This window comes from Alligator mississippiensis, chromosome 5, assembly GCF_030867095.1.
Source record: "Alligator mississippiensis isolate rAllMis1 chromosome 5, rAllMis1, whole genome shotgun sequence".
Lineage (NCBI taxonomy): Eukaryota > Metazoa > Chordata > Crocodylia > Alligatoridae > Alligator > Alligator mississippiensis.
The window spans coordinates 121,194,626-121,211,948 of record NC_081828.1 but is presented as its reverse complement, the minus strand read 5'-3'; the positions used below and the strand labels follow the sequence as shown (position 1 = coordinate 121,211,948).

The following is a 17,323-nucleotide window of genomic DNA, read 5'->3' as shown; positions in this document are numbered from 1 at the left end:
TGCTCTAAACTCAAGCTAATACTAACACTGGTGACTCTGGATCATGTGGGTGGAGGTGGAGTGAGTTGGGCCCCTGCACGGGTTGGAGGGAGGAGAAGAGGCCTGTGGCACCCTCACCTATCCTGGGCTGGGGCTGCTGTGTCATGCTAGGCAGCCTGAACATGGTCCCTCCTGCCCCCGCAAGCAGCTTCTCCCAGCTGCCCTGCCCCTGTAAGCACAGGCACTGGCCCTAGTGCCACCAGCCCAGCCCAGTCCAGCCCAGCCCAGCAACACAGCATTCCCTTGCCCCTGTCTCCTGCTGGAAGGGACAGGCACCTTCCCATCACCCTCTGCCCTGCCACAGCTCGCAACCCCTTGAAACATTCTTGCGACCCACTTTTGGGTTACAACCCATGTGCTGAGAAATGTTGTTCTAAAGGATACAGAGAGAGGCTAACAAGAAGTAGTGTTGGATCCAGCACTATTGAAGTTGGTGGAAAATTTGCCCATTTCCATTAATAAAGGCAAGCCATCAAACATCTATGAGCGTCCATAAAACATCAAATATCTATAAAATACAAATATATACCAATAAAATACAAAATATTTCTGAACTATATTATGTAGAATATAAGGTGATGTGTTATGCTTGCAACGGTTTTATTGGAATGAATTTGGGGCAGATTGTAGTTACACAACTCCTAATTATATAGGTCATCCTAATAATGCACCATCTCATATACTCTGTATATGTCACATCCATTACATGGAATTAAAAATAATTTTTGTGCTTGTTGTATAATGAAAGATGAACATGGCTAAGGATTATGTATGGAGAGCAGTTAGTTGTTTTTGCCATATAACAAAAATATTAATATAGCTTTAAATCTATAGAAACATTTTAGGTTTTACAGCTGGATAAGGAAACATAAACAAAAGTACCAATATATGGAACTGATTCAAAATAAACTGTTTCAGCTGCACATCATACTGTCTAGAACATAAAAAAAAAATTAATTTATTATTGTTATTAAAGAACCTGATGATTGGAAACTCATCACCAGTTTACAAAACAGTAGATCCAAAATTTTAAATAGTCATCAGCCAATTTCTGAGCTGCTGAATGCAGTAAGAAAAACCTAAGGAATATTGACTCATTCACACCTACAAATTAGCTCTTGTTTAGAAAATATAGCATATTAATAAGTGTTCAATTCAGATTTCTCAGATAAAAGGTTTCCACAATGAATGGGTTGTTTTTTTTCCTATAAGAAATCACTGCTTTGTAGAACAAACACAACTGATTTTTTTCTTTTTTTTTAACATGCCATATCATTTCCATTGCTTTTCCTTCAAAATCAGAGAACCTTGTTTTTGATGAGTGTTCATGTAGCTGATTAGAAAATTGTCTTACAAACAGAACCATTAAGTGGTAAGCCAATCAGTACAGATACAGTGTTGTTTGGTGGCAAAAGAATACCTTATAAAGCGATGCCCCATATTTAGGAAACCTAAATGTACAATTTGAGAACTCTTACTGGTAATCAGATTATAAATGCTATGTTCTGATTTGCAGTAGTAGAGGAATATATCATTTACTGTATATGCAGAACATACAGAAGATTGTGCATTTCCTATATGCCATTTACTCTGTCCATCTAAAGTAGCTACATACTTAAGATGCTTTGCCCGGTTTGAAAACCGTTGCTAGTTTTACCAGTACTTTCTTATGTTACATAAAGGAAATCTCTGTCAAACCAACAGAAACACGTGGTAGATATGATCACTATTTATTGATAAATGCTTGCATGTACATGCATAAACATCCATACACCATTATATTAAACACAAAAGTCCATTAAAATAATGTCCAAAATGCAACAGTCAAGAACTCAGAAGTTAAGAAATGCCTGACGAGTCTGACTGTGTAGTTTTAATTCATGCCCTTTGTGCACATAAAGAAGGATATAGTCTTTAATTATGTGATCACAGTATCTTTAACACACCCCTACCTCATTTAGTAAACAGGATGGACAGTACTTACTCAATTAACAGGTGGCCAATATTTTGCTTTATCCACATTGTGCAATGTGAGGCCCCAAGCCCTATTTTAACAACACATTATTTAAACTCTTTTCTATAGTTCTCATCAGCAGTATCGGACTGCTTCACAAACATTACTCTCTTTGTGTGTTTTCAACAGCACTGCAAGTTCTTGGAGTGTTGCTATCTCCACTTAAAGAGATTAAAGTCGAATGTATCCACTATTTTTGGATGCTCATAATGAGACTTCACGGGCCACAGAATACTCGGCATTGTTATGGTACTTTACATGTTCAGAGCTAAGCTTTCAGTAATTTCAATGCTCAGTCCAAGGGTCTCAAGTTCAATATTTTGTAAATGAGGAACATGCAATTAGAGATTAACTAAGAACTATCTAAGTGACTTGCAAAACACTGCATGTGAACACTGCAGAAAAAGGAAAAATTAACTTCTCCAGGGTAACATTTAACTGGCTAACCACAAAACTATCTCTTCTCTTCCTGTAATACTTTGCCTCAATTACTCTACACATTTCAGTTTCTACAACACAACACAAGGGAACTATAAACAATTAACTAGACAACCCTGATGCAGCCACAAAGTAGGTGTGGACCCCCCTCCCCACATCCCGAGATGAGCGGCTCACGGCTCCGTCCACCACTCTGCCCTGGTTGTGCAGGGCCTGCCCCTGCTCCCCTCCCTACCTGAGCTGCTGCAGCCGCCAGTGTTGCCTCGTGCTTGGGGGGGGGGCACGTCCTCCACATCTGTGCATGGTGGACTGGGCTTTGTGCCCTGAGTCCCACTGCATGTGCCCCTCGGGCCTCTGCCCCTTCCTTCCCCCACTGACTGACCTGCTGGGCTGTAGGGGGGAGGGGGAGGGGGCAGGGTGTGCATGCACAGTCCAGGATCAACTTCAAGAGGCTCTGGGATCTACCAGTCAATCCTGATTGACAGGGTGGTGACCACTGTCATAGATGATAATCATGTGTTTTATAATGCAGTCCTTAATTACAAAGGAGCCAAATTAAGGCTGCCCAGGAAACTTATTTATTGGCATTTCCTAGCTTTGAAAATCTAGTGATTTCCAAAACCAGCCACCTTAATTTTAGTAATATTAATTTTAAATATTTCCTAGGATTATTTAAAAAGGACAAACTGAAAAACAAGCACCACACTGTGTCGTCATGTTGATATCCATAGGTGGTATCAACAGGGATGGAATCTTAAGGTCCTCTGTACAGATCTCTGTCATTGGAGATAACAGAGTAATGGACAGCAATGGTATGTTGTTACCTCTATGTAAATCAGGCAATTATTTGGGCTGGAGGGCCCTTTAGTGAGTTTTGGTGAGCTGTTGCGGGCCAATAGGAGGGTGGTGCTCACCTGGCCTGGTACAGTGAGAAATGGGAGGTCAATTGATCTTTTCTGGCCTGGGCCCATCTGTCCTGTGCCCACCGCTACGGGTGCTGGTCAGAGCAGCCAGGTGGAGAATAGCGTTGGGGAGTGCAATGGGTGGGTGGACTGGGGCTGGGATTGTGGGGCAGTAACAGTGCACGGCTGGGACCTAGGGCAGAGCTGTGATCTGCACCCTGCATGTCCCTGCCCATGGAACTGGTGCTTGTCACAGGAATGTGTGGGGAGCGGATCATGGCTGTGTCCCAGGCTTCAGCCCCATGCTGTCACTGCCTCGTGATTTTGACCCCAGCCCAGGCTACCCACCCTCTCCCAGATACTGCTCCTTGCCTGCTCATGGCCCCATCCCATCACCCAGCTGAGCATGCCATGTCCACAGGGTTCCTGGGCCGATTTCCATGGAGATCCCACCTTCCCACCTTTGTCCAGTACCCCTGGCAGCAGGTGCAGGGCAGATGTGCTGGGATGTCTGGGTGGGAGACACTTGGCACTTCACAGCTATTCATAAAAGCAGTGCGACAGACAGACTGGAATCTTGGTTCTGGAGGGGAGCATGTCCCTTTTCACCTACCTTACTCCCAATCCCTTCTGTCCATATCTCCTACAGCCCAACTTCATGCCTGTCCTCTCTTTCTGTTCCACCCTTATTTCTCATCTCACTTCACTCACCTTGCATATGTCTTTCCTTCAACTTTTATTTTTCCTCCTCTCCCTCAAATGGTATGTATTTCCAGGAGCAGACAATGACAGCTTATATGTGCATTAGTGTTCCAAAAATCCATATTTTCTCATTCACAATGAACCAACAGATTTCCCTAGTGGTCTATAATTGGAATGGAGGCAGAAAACAGATCATTCTAAATCACTCCCATTTTAGTCAGAATATAAGAAGGGGTGTTACTGATTGATCTTAAAGGCAAAGACCTTATCTTTCTTCTTGTGTGTGTGTGTGTTGTACAAAAGCCAAGATAACTAATAGTGTTCAGCAGAATTCCACCCCCCACTGTGGAGTGAAGGAAAATCCCTCCCTTCCTCTTCTACAGAAATATCTAAGGATTGATGACATAAACCAGGAGAGAAGATTCCTCTAAGGCACGCTGTTGAGGTGAACTTCTTAATTATATCCCGAATGACCAGAGCTCCAGCGTCTCTTTTACTGCTTTATCAACACACATTGGTCCCAAGATGCCACTGTCTGGAAACTCTAGCAACTGGCAGGATGTGGGGAATAGCTACATCAAGATATACAAAATGGAAAGCTGATGGAGTTGGGGGATGGGGTGACAAGACAAGAGAGATAGAGAGGAAAAAAAAAAGAAGTATCCAAAGAAGAATAAATGCCATCTTAACACTTAGAACAAAGAGCTGATGAGAAAAGAGCGAGTCTTCTTAGCAGCACAGTACTGAGGTGAAGAAAAGAATGAGCCATATTGAAAATAAAGAAAATGAAAACTTATATTTGCACATAAAACATCATTCAATTGTAACTGTACAGGATTCCTGGCTAATACCTAGCTATGTAGACAGGCAAAGTAAACAAAAAAAAAAGTAAGAGAGGATAACAGTGTCATAACCAAATGAGTTGAGTGCCCCTGTCACAATAGAACTGCCCTGAATAACCGCAGTTACTTTCAAATTTGGTACATTCTGCCTCATTAGCTATTCCCACCTGGCAGTCTGTTATTGGCTACTCTAAACGTATAAAAATCCGTGCAGCTTCCGCCCAAGTCGGAGAGCTCTGAGCACGTGGTAGAGTACGGAGAACTTTGCCACGTGGCAGAGAAAAGCTGGCGGACTGATCACCCTCCAACATCTCCCCGTCACCATCTGTTCCCGACGTATCCTTCATCCTGCATGATCGTTACTGTCTACAAACTCGCTGGCTCGTTTTGTTGCCAGTTACCTGTAACTACGCAAGCAACTTGTTACCTGTAACTACGTAAGCAACCTTACCACCTGCGTAGCGGCCATCAGCGGCGTAAGTAAAGTTAAAGTAAAAGTTATTTTTCAACCAATACACTGCGTCCTGCCTCTCCATCCACCAGCCCGCCTGACGGCCGAGTAATCAGCGATCCTCCTCAAGTCGGCTTCGGCTGTCTGAGACAAACAGTATTAAATAAGTTAATATGAGCTAACAAATCCTGTTTTTAAGGTAGGGAAACTTCAACCACAGATGATGGATTTGTCCTTCTTTTGATCCTTGCCCTTTTATGATTGTAAAGAGAACACTGGGAACTGGCAATAAGTCACCAAATGCCTCAGAGATCTTTTGTTTTTGGAAATCGCTCAGCAACATGACATCTCACATTTATTATGGTTGATTCGGGCATTTAAATATGAAAACAATTAAAGTATATTTGCAAGGGATATGACAAATGAGCATTTGCACACTGGCCAATTTTTCATTGATTTGCATTCAAGAGCACTGTTATATTGCAGCTTTGCTTCCACAGTTGTCTAAAAGAGTTGATTTCCCAATATTCACATGGGCAGGTTGACTGATGAGATTGCCTTTAGTATAAACTCAAGAGTCTTTCCCTTGGACATAGTCTGCTTTCATTTGCTCTGGTGCACCTATATAGTAGCTAGGAAGTATTTGGAATTACTCTAGAATTACATTCTGGAATTACTCTAGTACAAAGAAAAGCAGAATCTGATTCTCTGGGTGTGTCTACATGTGAAATGAACCCCCTTGGTCTGACCTAGCTCAATGTGCTGCAGAGGGGCTGGCTGGGGCACAAGGGTGCGCAAGTGCGGGGTAGCTGGCAGGCAGCCCCTGCTCTGAAGCACCCTCGTGTCCCAGCCAGCCCCACCAGCATCTATACTTGCACTGCTGCACAGTAAAGAACTTCACTGCAGGATAGTACTTGTTTTTGCAAGTACTAACCTGAAGTGGAGTTAGTTTCTTGTGGCCTAATAGGACCACACATGTAGATACTGAGACTTTACTGAGGAGCTTATTAGGCAGCTCTGCTGTAAATGGCTCATGTAGACATGCCCTCTGTCTACTTCTGCATCCAATTCTCTTGCTTGATTTTTTTATTATTCTTAGCAACTTTTTGTATTAATACTGAAGCAATTTTATTACATTTAATTGCTTAATGCACCTACAAGAAAGGATGCAGTCAGTATCAGAAATAGGACTGGAGCTGGACAGTTCTTTGTACCATCTCTTAAGCTCATACCACTAGACCAGATTTAGACCCCTAAGCTAGATTCAGACCACAGGGCTCCTTGTGGGCTGGACCAGATCCACCATTAGTGGTGGGGCAAGTGGCAGTGGTGGTGTGGGTGGTTAATGAATCTGGCACTCATGTCCTCCTCCTACCCTCCTCTGAAACACATCCCCAACAGAGCTCTGTACCCTGGATTTTGGCACCAGGCCCTGGCTCTAAATTCCCAGCCCCTCCAGGAGCCCTGCAGGACGTATCTTTGTTGCCCCTGTCCCAGATCAGATTTCTATCTAGAAAAGGAAGAGTGAGGAGACAGAGGTAAACTCAAGGGAAAGAACCACATTTCACATTGTTACACCGCCCACACCAGTACCTAAAATAATGAGCTTTGTAACAGTGGAAGACAGCAGTGTGACCATCACTGCCAAACTACCTCCACCTGGGTTTACTTTAAAGTTATATTCCCAAACTACATCACAGTGACACACTGCTTGCTTAGAGAAGAGTTGGAACCAAATTTCTTCTCCTGGAATCCAGACATTCACTGAAATCTGAGAAAGGCCAGATCTTTCTTTTGACTGGTTTAGCCTCAAACCCTGGTCCAGAGCTTTGGGGAAAGACAGGGTTCAAATGATGCCAGTTGAGCACAACTACACATTTTAAAACTTGGAGCTCCTAAACCCTGAGCTCAAGGCAGTATTAAGTAATGTCCCTGCTGTCATCCTACTGATTTGCACTTTCTCAGCGTGGCCACTCTTGGAACATCTGCCTTGCATATTCTAGCAGGCCTCCCCTTGTAATAATTGATCACCCCCTGTAAGGACAGAGAGGAAAATGCTCACAGCAACTGCAGCAGCAATACTGATTCTGTTTCCTTATGCTAAACAGAATTTCAGAAACATAGGAAACCTAGAAAAAAAGACAAACCACTGCCCTGAAACAGCTCTACAAATGCATCCCAGTACAGGAAATGGAAAGACTACTATTAAAAAAATAAAATAAAATAGAAGGGGACTGGATGGCCTATGACACTGGCAGTTGGCTGTGAAGCCTTTGGTTTACTGGTCACTGGTTAAGATACAGCTAAGCCTGGAAGTTCTTCCCTCTACCAGGTGCTGGCGGCAGTAGAAAGAGACTTTTGATTCCTAGTAGACTTTTTCTCAAAATTACAAACGCTCAATGAAGAGTTATCAATTACCTAACGGGTGTATAGCTACATTTGCCTTCCCTAAATGGAAGCAGGCACACCAGTTGGGGCAGAGTGGGGAAGCTTGCATTGCTAATGAGCATCCTGCCCCTAATTTGGGATAAACAGTCTATCAGTCTCAAAGGGTATTAATTTAACACATTTCCTGAGCAATAAACCCATAAACATAATTGCTTTAAGATTCCCAATCAGGAGCTCAGATGACATCTAAAAATAAACACACTGAGAATTAGTTTCTTCCTCATTCTCCTTTCTCTTTTGAGGTCAAGGTTCTTCACTTTCCCTTCAAGACTTAACAAAGGACATGTCTTTCAACTATCCCTCTCAGCACATCTGCAGGCCAAACAAGACAAATGAAAAACACACACAACAGAGATAAAAAACTATGGAAAAATGTTTGTTTTTTTCCAATGATATAAACATTTCTAGAAAGATTTGGGACTGTCTTGCTACTAATGGAGTTAGCAGCAAAACTTCCATTGACTATTACTTCCCCTTTTTCCTGTTACTATAACTGTTTTTTTCTAAAGAAACAACAGTGGCTCTCTGTTGGATGGTAACAAGTTTGCAGCACTTTAACTCCCACTCTGAAAAGACAAATGAAACTTATCTGAAGAACATATATATATGCACACACACAGAACCATATCCACATACTTGCATGTATAGCACAAGTGTTAATAGATTTCCATATGATATGAAAGGCCAAATAAATGAAGAGAAGTAGTTAGCCATGTCAGTCTTAAGTCAGGCAGAAGGCAGCGTAGAAATGCACTTTATAGACTAACTAAATCAGACATGCATAAGCTTTTGTGACTGTGAGCTCACTTTATCAGATGCTGTGAATAGAGTCATAGCTTACTATTTGCTAGTAAAATAAATTTGCATGGAAAAAAAAGTTTTAATCTTCCATTACCCTGCAGCTAAGTTCCTTTGTCAATAGCAGGACTGAAGCTTTCTTTATTTTTACTTAAGCTCCATGAGGGGACCACAGAGGATCTAATGAAGAACAGTGGATAACACTTGCATTATAGGATTTTTTTAAAGCATGAAGCTGTTATCTGCAAGCAGCCAGGTGAATTAAATTAGAGAAAACATTATCTAATTTCTCTACTGCGTATCAGATATTACTGGAGGAAAGATCTATATCCCACTAGGAATAGGAAAAGGATATGTTAATATTGTGATCCTGAATGTGTGCTGTACAATAGCAATGATAGCTAAACAGTGTTCTCCTAATCGATTTTCCCATTTCTTCTCCTGATTTGTTGGCACCAAAGGTAGGAACTAAAATAAATATATCCCCTATTTTTACTCAGTTCTAATAAATAACTGTCTATAAGGTGCGTTTATAAATGAATTGTTTTCTGTGGTATAATAGATGTAATCAAGACATCAGCTACACTTGCTTCACTGTTGAAAGGACAGTGTGTAGATATTGGTTGTATTTAATTTAGCCACAGAAGGGAGAAGTTCAGTAGCATCTCTTCAACCCCAGCATGGGCTTGATCTAAGGTATTTATTTATCCTCATCTTTTCCTATTCAGTGTGTACAATGTCACATGACAACATCTGTAGGTTAGATGCAGATAACATTTGCCTACCACCTTGATTTGACACATTTTAATTAGCAGAAGAATATATACAGTACATGCTTAACCTGCTTTTGTGGTTCAAGGGAAGAATCCTTGTCTGCCATACAGAAAACCTGGGTTCAATTCCTGGATGCAAATATAACTACAGCCATTGAGGCACTGAACATGGTCTGGCCTCTGGATTCTATCTCAATGCAGGGATGGAAGATCTGTGCAGCCTCCACTCTTCCATACTACTGCCAAGGCATACTTGTCAAAGGTCAAAGAATAATAGAAAATTAGGGTTGAAAGTGAACTCAGAAGGTCACCTAATCCAACCACCTGCTCAAAGCAGGACCATCCCCAAGTACATCAACCCAGCTAAGGCTTTGTCTAGCCAGGTCTTAAAAACCTCCAAGGGTGGAGATTCCACCACCTCTCTAGGTAACCCATTCCAGTGCTTCACTACCCTCTTGGTGAGAAAGTTTTTCCTAATATCTAATCTAAACTTCCCTTGCTGCAACTTAAGACCATTGCTCCTTGTTCTGTCATCTGCTACCACTGAGAACAGTGGTTTGTAACCACCCTTCACATAGTTAAAGGCTGCTACCAAATCCCCTCTCAGTCTTCTCTTCTGCAAATTAAATAAGCTCAGTTCCCTCTGCCTCTCCTCACAAGTCATGTGCCCCAGCCTCCTCACCATTTTGGCTGCTCTTTGCTGAACTCTGTTCAATTTGTCAACGTCCTTTCTGTAGTAGGGGGCCCAAAACTGGACACAGTACTCCAGGTCTGGCCTCACCAGTGCAGAATAGATGGGATTAATTACTTCTCTTGATCTGCTGGCACCACTTCTATGAAGTATGCCCAGTGTGCAGTTAGCCGCCTTGGCAACAAGGGCACACTGTTGACTCATATTCAGCTTATTGTCCACTGTAACCCCCAGGTCATTTTCTGCAGAGGTGCTACTTAGCCAGTCAGCTCCCAAGTTGTAGCAGTGCACAGGATTTTTCCGTCCTAAATGCAGGACTTTGCACTTGTCCTTGTTGAACCTCATGAAATTTCTTTTGGTCAAATCCTCCAATTTGTCTAGGTCTCTCCCTGAATCTTAGCCTACCCTCCAGGGAATCTGCTATAACTATTACTCCTCCTACCTTGGTGTCATTCACAAATTTGCTGAGGGTGCACTCCATCCCACCTTCCAGATTGTTAATGAAGATACTGAACAAAATATTGAAAAGGACTGATCCCTGGGGCACTCTGCTTCATACTGGCTGTCATCTAGACCTTGAGCCATTGTTCACTACTCACTGAGCCTGACAATCCAGCCAGCTTTCTATCCACCTGACAGTCCATTCATCCAACCTGTTTTTCCTTCGTTTGCTTGCAAGAATGCTGTGGGAGACTGTATCAAAAGATCTGCTAAAGTCAAGGTATATCATGTCCACTGCTTTCCCTGCATCCAGTGACCTGGTAACTTCTCACACATACACTATGATCCAGAAGGATTGACAATTTCCTACTACTAATATACAAACAGTGTATTTAACTCATACAGAAGGCTCTAAGTCAGGGGTGTGCAAAATGCAGCCCCACCGGCCCATTCTATCCAGCTCGCAGGGTCCTTAAAAATGTAGAAAATTAATATTTATCTGCCCCTGGCTGCCTGTCATGCAGCCCTTGATGGCTTGCCAAAACTCAGTAAGTGGCCCTCTGCCCGAAATAACTGCCCGCCCCTGCTCTAAGTATACTATGATATGAGAAAGTTAGAATTAAAAAAAGGCTTAAAAGTTTGTAAATGAGTATCTGTATTATGATGCTAGCTACATGTCACAGAATGGATCAGGCTTGCTCTCGCAGATAGATGCTCAGAGTTGTCTAGATATAGCATCATGTTTTCCAAATTATTCATTTAAAGGTCTCAAGTGTAATTAAATCTTGCATGGTTCAGAAATTATGTTTTCAACTCAAGCTTTTCAAGTCATTTTCTACTAATTCTTAACAAATGGAGGAAAAGGCCTGTTGAGTCTCATTTAGCTTGAACAATGTCATTTCCTTCAGCATTTCCATAGTCAAGGTTGGCTTACAGCAGAAATGTTTTGTCTACTCAGGTTTGGTGCACGATAGTTGCGGGAGGGGTTTCCTCACTATTCCACGCATAACCAAGCACGCAAACCTTTCTGCCATATGCAGCCTATCAACACAAATGCTTACATGTAAGTCACACTTCACAGCAAAGTGATCCTATTCCTTTGTGCTCAAAGCAGCCCTCTGTGCCTGTGTTGCACTTTGCGGGGATGCTGCCATTTTTAAAAGAGGTGTAAAAAGCAGAATCCACGAAGACATCGATTAAAAGCTTGTCACATACCTCCGGCAGTTTTCAACAAAATCGGCATTTGAATCTCAAGCTTGTTTACAAATAGATACATAAAAGTATGCTATTGTGACTTATTTAAAGGATGTAACTGTGTTTTATCAATATGTGCAAAATATTCTCATCCAAAATTTAAACAAGCAATTAAAGGCCAAGTTCAGTCACTTCCTTCCACAGGATCAGTTTCAGGCTGTATTGACTTGTAGTCTCAACCAACTTGTAGAATCCCTCAAGAGTCTCAGCCTGTCTTGTGTTTTACACCGCAGGGATGAAGAAGTTGTGGTATAAATAATGGAACTATGTAGATTTGTGAAAAACATTTATAGTAAGTCTGACACAGTAACTCAGGGCAAATGAAATGCAAGGTGAGCTTTATTCAGAAAAGTAACAAAAGAAGCCATCTGTGGGTTTTCCTCTTAAAAAAAGAAAGGAACAAAGGCTAGAGGAACCCAGATGCTGTTGCAATATTAATTTAAACATTACATGTAGGAAGCTCACTTTCATGCCTACTGCCTCCCTGCACAAAGAAATAAGCAACTGCACAAAACAGAGTTTAAAAAAGCCCAAACTTTATCTTTACTCCCCTCCCTGCAATACAGTGCTTATCATCGTGGTGTTCTGGTGTTATGCTATGCTAAATACAGCAACTGTTGTTGTCAAACGTTAAATACATAATCGATTTTCAGGTCAGAGCCAGATATTAGTGGATCTGTTAACATTCATTGCTCTTAAAAACCTTCTCTACTCCTTTCAAACCAAAGGCTAGTCAAATAACCCCTCAAATATCCCCATAAAAACTGAACGCTTTGGCCACAAGGCCAAGATGAGTTTTAAATCCAGTTTATTTTATACAGGACACGTCTGATGGGTCCTACTCAATGACTGGTTCGAAGACAAATTCTCACAAGGCTGACAGATAAATAATAAACTTTCTTGGTTTAGCATATTTTACACAGCTCATACTACATTTTTTTCATGAGAGATTAGAACTTTGGAAGCAACGGAGAAGTCTGCAAAATACACCCTGGGTATGGATGAATGTACCTTTTCCACTTTAACAGGGGGGTGGAAGCTGCCAATTAGGCAAGCATGTCAGCTGTTGTGAATGCAACTGATCTAGACTGTATCAGTATTTTAATAGTGGTTTAAGGCTACACCTAACTAGCTAACCCTGTTTTCCCTCTCCCCTTTTATGAGCAGAAACAGAACTCATTTCACAGAGGAGGGTGAAGGTTTAATAGGACCTTCACCACACTGTATCTACCACTGTGAATACATACTTTCAATTATCTTTCAAATGAAAAGACATCACTGATCCTTCATAAGGTACATCCAATCCTCACATGCTAGGTTAGTAAAATCAGAGAGCATCATTGCACCGGCCAGATAACTCTGCAGTCCTGATTTTTGCTTCTGGAACGTTTCTTTCATTCTTTATTTAATACTGAATGTGAAGCCCAATTACTCATGAACCACGCTGCTGCTCCCTCCCTTTTCAACTTTACCTGCCCAAATCCTCAGTGGAGCTTGAGCCTATCCAGACCCTGAAAGTGATGCAGGCCATTCAAGACTGTTTTAGTCAAATTTAGCAAGGATTACAAGCTTAAAAGAAAGATTTAAAGCAGAAAAAAACTGGATAGAAGGCAGGTGGCAGCAGCCAGGCTCATTAGGGCTCAGCAGGGTGGCTGGCCCTCAGTATCTGCCCAGAAGGCAGAGGAAGGGCATTCTAGTGTAATCTAGTTCCCTGATGCTGCAGTCTAATCCAGACTGGGTGAAGAGGAAAGACACACAGGGGCCTGTTTTCATGGATCACACTGGAAGGTTACAACCTGATGGCTGGCATGGTATGTATCATATCCTGTGAGCTACTGCTCTCAAATTTCTCTCCTCCTCATAGATCTTAACAGCTCTTCACCTAAAGAGATTCACTTAATCTTTTAGAGTAAATACACGTTGCTGCACTCAATAAATACATATTGCCTAACCTCTATTTTTCTGTCAAAAAAGAAATCCTGGTCTTTTTCTCTTCAAACAAACAGCCCCATTCTGGAGTAAATGCACTTTTTCATTTTAAATAAGAAAAAAAAAGAGAGATATTCATCCAGAGTTGACAAATAGACTATAATATGCCAAGCAGTTCAGGGGAAGTGAGGTAGCTTTAATAATCTGTATCACATTATTATTTTCTGTCATAACTTTATGGCATATAACTGGGAGTTCAGGCACTTGCAACTTCACCTCCCTGAAGAGCAATGTATCAAGATGGTAATGTATCATGACCTCAACAAATGTTCTATTTAAACAGCACTATGATTCCCAAATGGAAAACACATTTCTGCCTGTGATAGCTTGAGCTTAAATATAATTCACGTATTGCCTTTTCTGACTATATTGCTGGAAAAAAAAGCTGTTTGGCTAAAATTTAGTATCCTGAACATGCTTTCTAACATGCAGGGCTAGGTTTTGATATCAGGTAGGTCAGTGTAAATTTGAAGCAACACCAAAGGAGTTATTCCTGCTTCGGAAGGGTGCTACAGAGCAGTCAGATGCATTAACAAACAGACATCTTACTTACTGAGATTCCACTTGAGGCCAGTTGTGGTTATGTTGTCACAAGTGTTTCCAATAGGAATGAGGCCACACCATTCACCTTCCAGTCCTGTGTTTACGTGCAGTTTGTGCTTCCCCTATTAAATAAAGCAGGATTTTGTTAGTCCAGTGCTTTTCAGAACTTTGATACCTGGGGCACACTTTCTTTTCTGGAATAAAAAGGGTGGCATACTTTACTTCTACACCCAAAAATGAATGTGTGTGCGTGTGCATGTTTTCTGAATTCCACAGCACTCCAGTTGAAAATCACTGAGGTAGATCTAAATTCAGGAAAAATATGGGGGGGAGGGGGGGACGTGAGGCTAAAAAAGTTGAAAATCACTGATCTAGCTGATGCCACTTAGGGCAGTATGGGAGGAATGGAGGGGATGACCTGGGCTGCAAAGCATGGCTCCAATAGTGTGTCCAGCTGCAGCACAGTGAGCTGCTGGGAACATGGGGGAGGGATGGCACAGGCTGCCTGGGGTGGGAGAAGGCAGTAGCTGTGGTAGCAATCCCTAGAGGAGCAGCCACGAGCACTGCTGGAGTAGGTGTGGCAGACACAAGGTGCTGGATGGGGGAGAACATTTACCTCCTTAGAATCACAGAAAAGGAGGGTTGGAAGGGACCTCAGGAGGTCATCTAATCCAACCCCCTGCTTAGAGCAGGCCCCAATGAGATCATCATGGCCAAGGCTTTGTCTAGCCAGGTCTTAAAAACCTCCACGGATGGAGCTTCCACCACCTTTCTGGGTGACCTGTTTCAGTGTTTTACTACCCTCCTAATAAGAAAATTCTTCCTGATATCTAACCTAAACTTTCTTTGCTGCAACTTGAGACCGTTGCTCCTTGTTCTGCCATCTGCCACCACTGAGAACAGTCTAGCTCCATCCTCTTTAGCCCCACCCTTCAGGTAGTTGAAGACTGCTATTAAATTCCTCCTGAGTCTTTGCTTCTGCAGACTAAATAAACCCAGTTCCCTCAGCTTCTCCTCACAAGTCATGTGCCCCAGCTTCTTAACCATGTTCACTGCCCTCCGCTGGATGCTCTCCAATTTGTCCACATCCTTTCTGTAGTGAGGGGTCCAAAACTGGATGTGGCCTCACCAGTGCCAAATAGAGGGGAATAATCTATCCTCTCAATCTGCTGGCCACATTCCTACTAAGGCAGCCCAGTATGCCGTTCGCCTTCTTGCAACAAGGGCATGCTCTTGGCTTACATTCAGCTTACTTTCCACTGTAACCTCCAGGTCCTTTTTTGCAGAGCTGCTGCCTAACCAGTCAGTCCCAGTCTCTACTGGTGCATGGGATTGTTCTTGCAGCATTTAGTATGGCGTAGGACACCCTTTGGTAATCACTGCGCTTGGTTAGTATTAACCAAGAACCAGAAGCTTTTATAACAACAAACTTGTAAACTAAATTGGAACATATCCGAATTTGAGAGGGCTGATCTAATTTTCTTCAACTTCAGAAATAATTGGTTTTGGGATTTCAGGTCACTCCATCACACAGAGACCAGTCATCAACTACAGATCCGCATGCCAACAGTTTCAAAGTGTGGGAATGTTTGGATCTGGGGTTATGGTTTAATTTCATCTCTAACCTCAGTCAAATGTGTACTATGCCAGAGAACATTCAAAGTTTGGTTGTGTTTTCCCCCAAAATTGAAAAGGATTGCTGAGCTACTGAATTTGTCCTTAAAATACTGTATATAAACAGACAAGTGTTTAAACACAGACATGGAACACTCTAAAAGCAAAAGCTACCAAACCTCACCTAATTTAGGGTTTATTAAAACTTCGGTGATGTTTATAAAATACCATGTACTTTCCATTATGGAAGCACCTGCAGAAAGCACTTATATATGTCTAACAGGACACTGTTATAAAATCTAAGAAAGGATGACATCCTTATTAAAGACATTTAACAGGTAATCCTAAATATTTCTATACCATGACCAGAATTCACTTAAATACAATGACTAAAAAGTATAGAAAATTTCCTATACCCATTATCCATTGTAGAACTTTTCTTCTACAAGAGTTTCATAGATTCATAGAGTGTTACGGGTGGGAAGGGACCTTGCAGATTATCTGGTCCAGCCCTCCCCCGCTCTAGGCAGGAAGACAACCGGGGTTAGGTGACCCCAGTGAGATGACTGTCCAGTCTCCTCTTGAAAACCTCCAGGGTAGGTGACTGCATCACCTCTGGAGGAAGTTTATTCCAAAATGTGGACATCCTGACTGTGAAGGAGTTTTCCTGGTATTAAGCCTGAAGCGGCCTTCCAGGAGTTTGTATCCGTTGGTTCTGGTCTTCCCCAGGGGTGCCCTAGTGAACAGCTGTTCACCGAGCTCCTGATGCACTCCACTGATATAGTGGTAAGCCGCTATCAAGTCCCCTCTCAACCTTCTCTTCTTTAGGCAAAAGAGGCCCAGGTCCCTCAGCCTTTCCTCCTATGCTTGCCTTGCAAGTCCCTGATCATACGGATGGCTCTTTTCTGGACCCTCTCAAGTTTTTCCACGTCCTTACTGATGTGCGGCGCCCAGAACTGGACACAGTACTTCAGCTGCGATCTCACCAGTGTTGAGTACAGTGGGAGTATCACTTCCTTACTTTTACACGAGATGCATCGGTTGATGCATGCCAGTATGTTGTTTGCCCTGTGTTGAGCCATTGTGTTGATGGCTCACATTCATGCAATGGTCAATCATTATCCCTAGGTCCCTTTCGGCCATGGTGCAAGTCAAGCTGTTGTCACCAAGCCCCTATGTATGCTGCGGGTTGTTTGGCAGCAGGTGGAGCACCTTACACGTGGAAGTGTTAAACTTCATCTGGTAAACTTCATTTGGTTCTGGGTAAATCTTTGCTGCATTATGGTTTAGAATGAAAAGCTAAAGCTTGTTTCAAATGAAAATCAAGGTGTGTGAAGTCATTTGAAATAAAACTTATGAACAACACAACATGACATGAAGAGAA

At 42.3% G+C, this 17,323-nt stretch overlaps 1 protein-coding gene and 1 long non-coding RNA gene across 8 annotated transcripts in view; both read right to left on the bottom strand.

The window, feature by feature from the left end:
• TPK1 (thiamin pyrophosphokinase 1) overlaps positions 1-17,323 on the bottom strand; it is a 535,729-nt gene that overhangs the window by 105,289 nt on the left and 413,117 nt on the right. For all 7 annotated transcript variants that reach the window (XM_059728640.1, XM_059728636.1, XM_059728639.1 and 4 more), the window contains one exon: positions 14,336-14,447. In XM_059728640.1, the coding sequence (XP_059584623.1) occupies positions 14,336-14,447 (112 nt within the window). The remainder of the gene's footprint in view (positions 1-14,335; positions 14,448-17,323) is intronic.
• LOC132250865 (uncharacterized) lies at positions 449-6,485 on the bottom strand. The gene is made up of 2 exons (XR_009462527.1): positions 2,024-6,485; positions 449-547 (listed from the first exon to the last, which is right to left on the bottom strand). It is a non-coding gene; the product is annotated as an uncharacterized LOC132250865 (long non-coding RNA).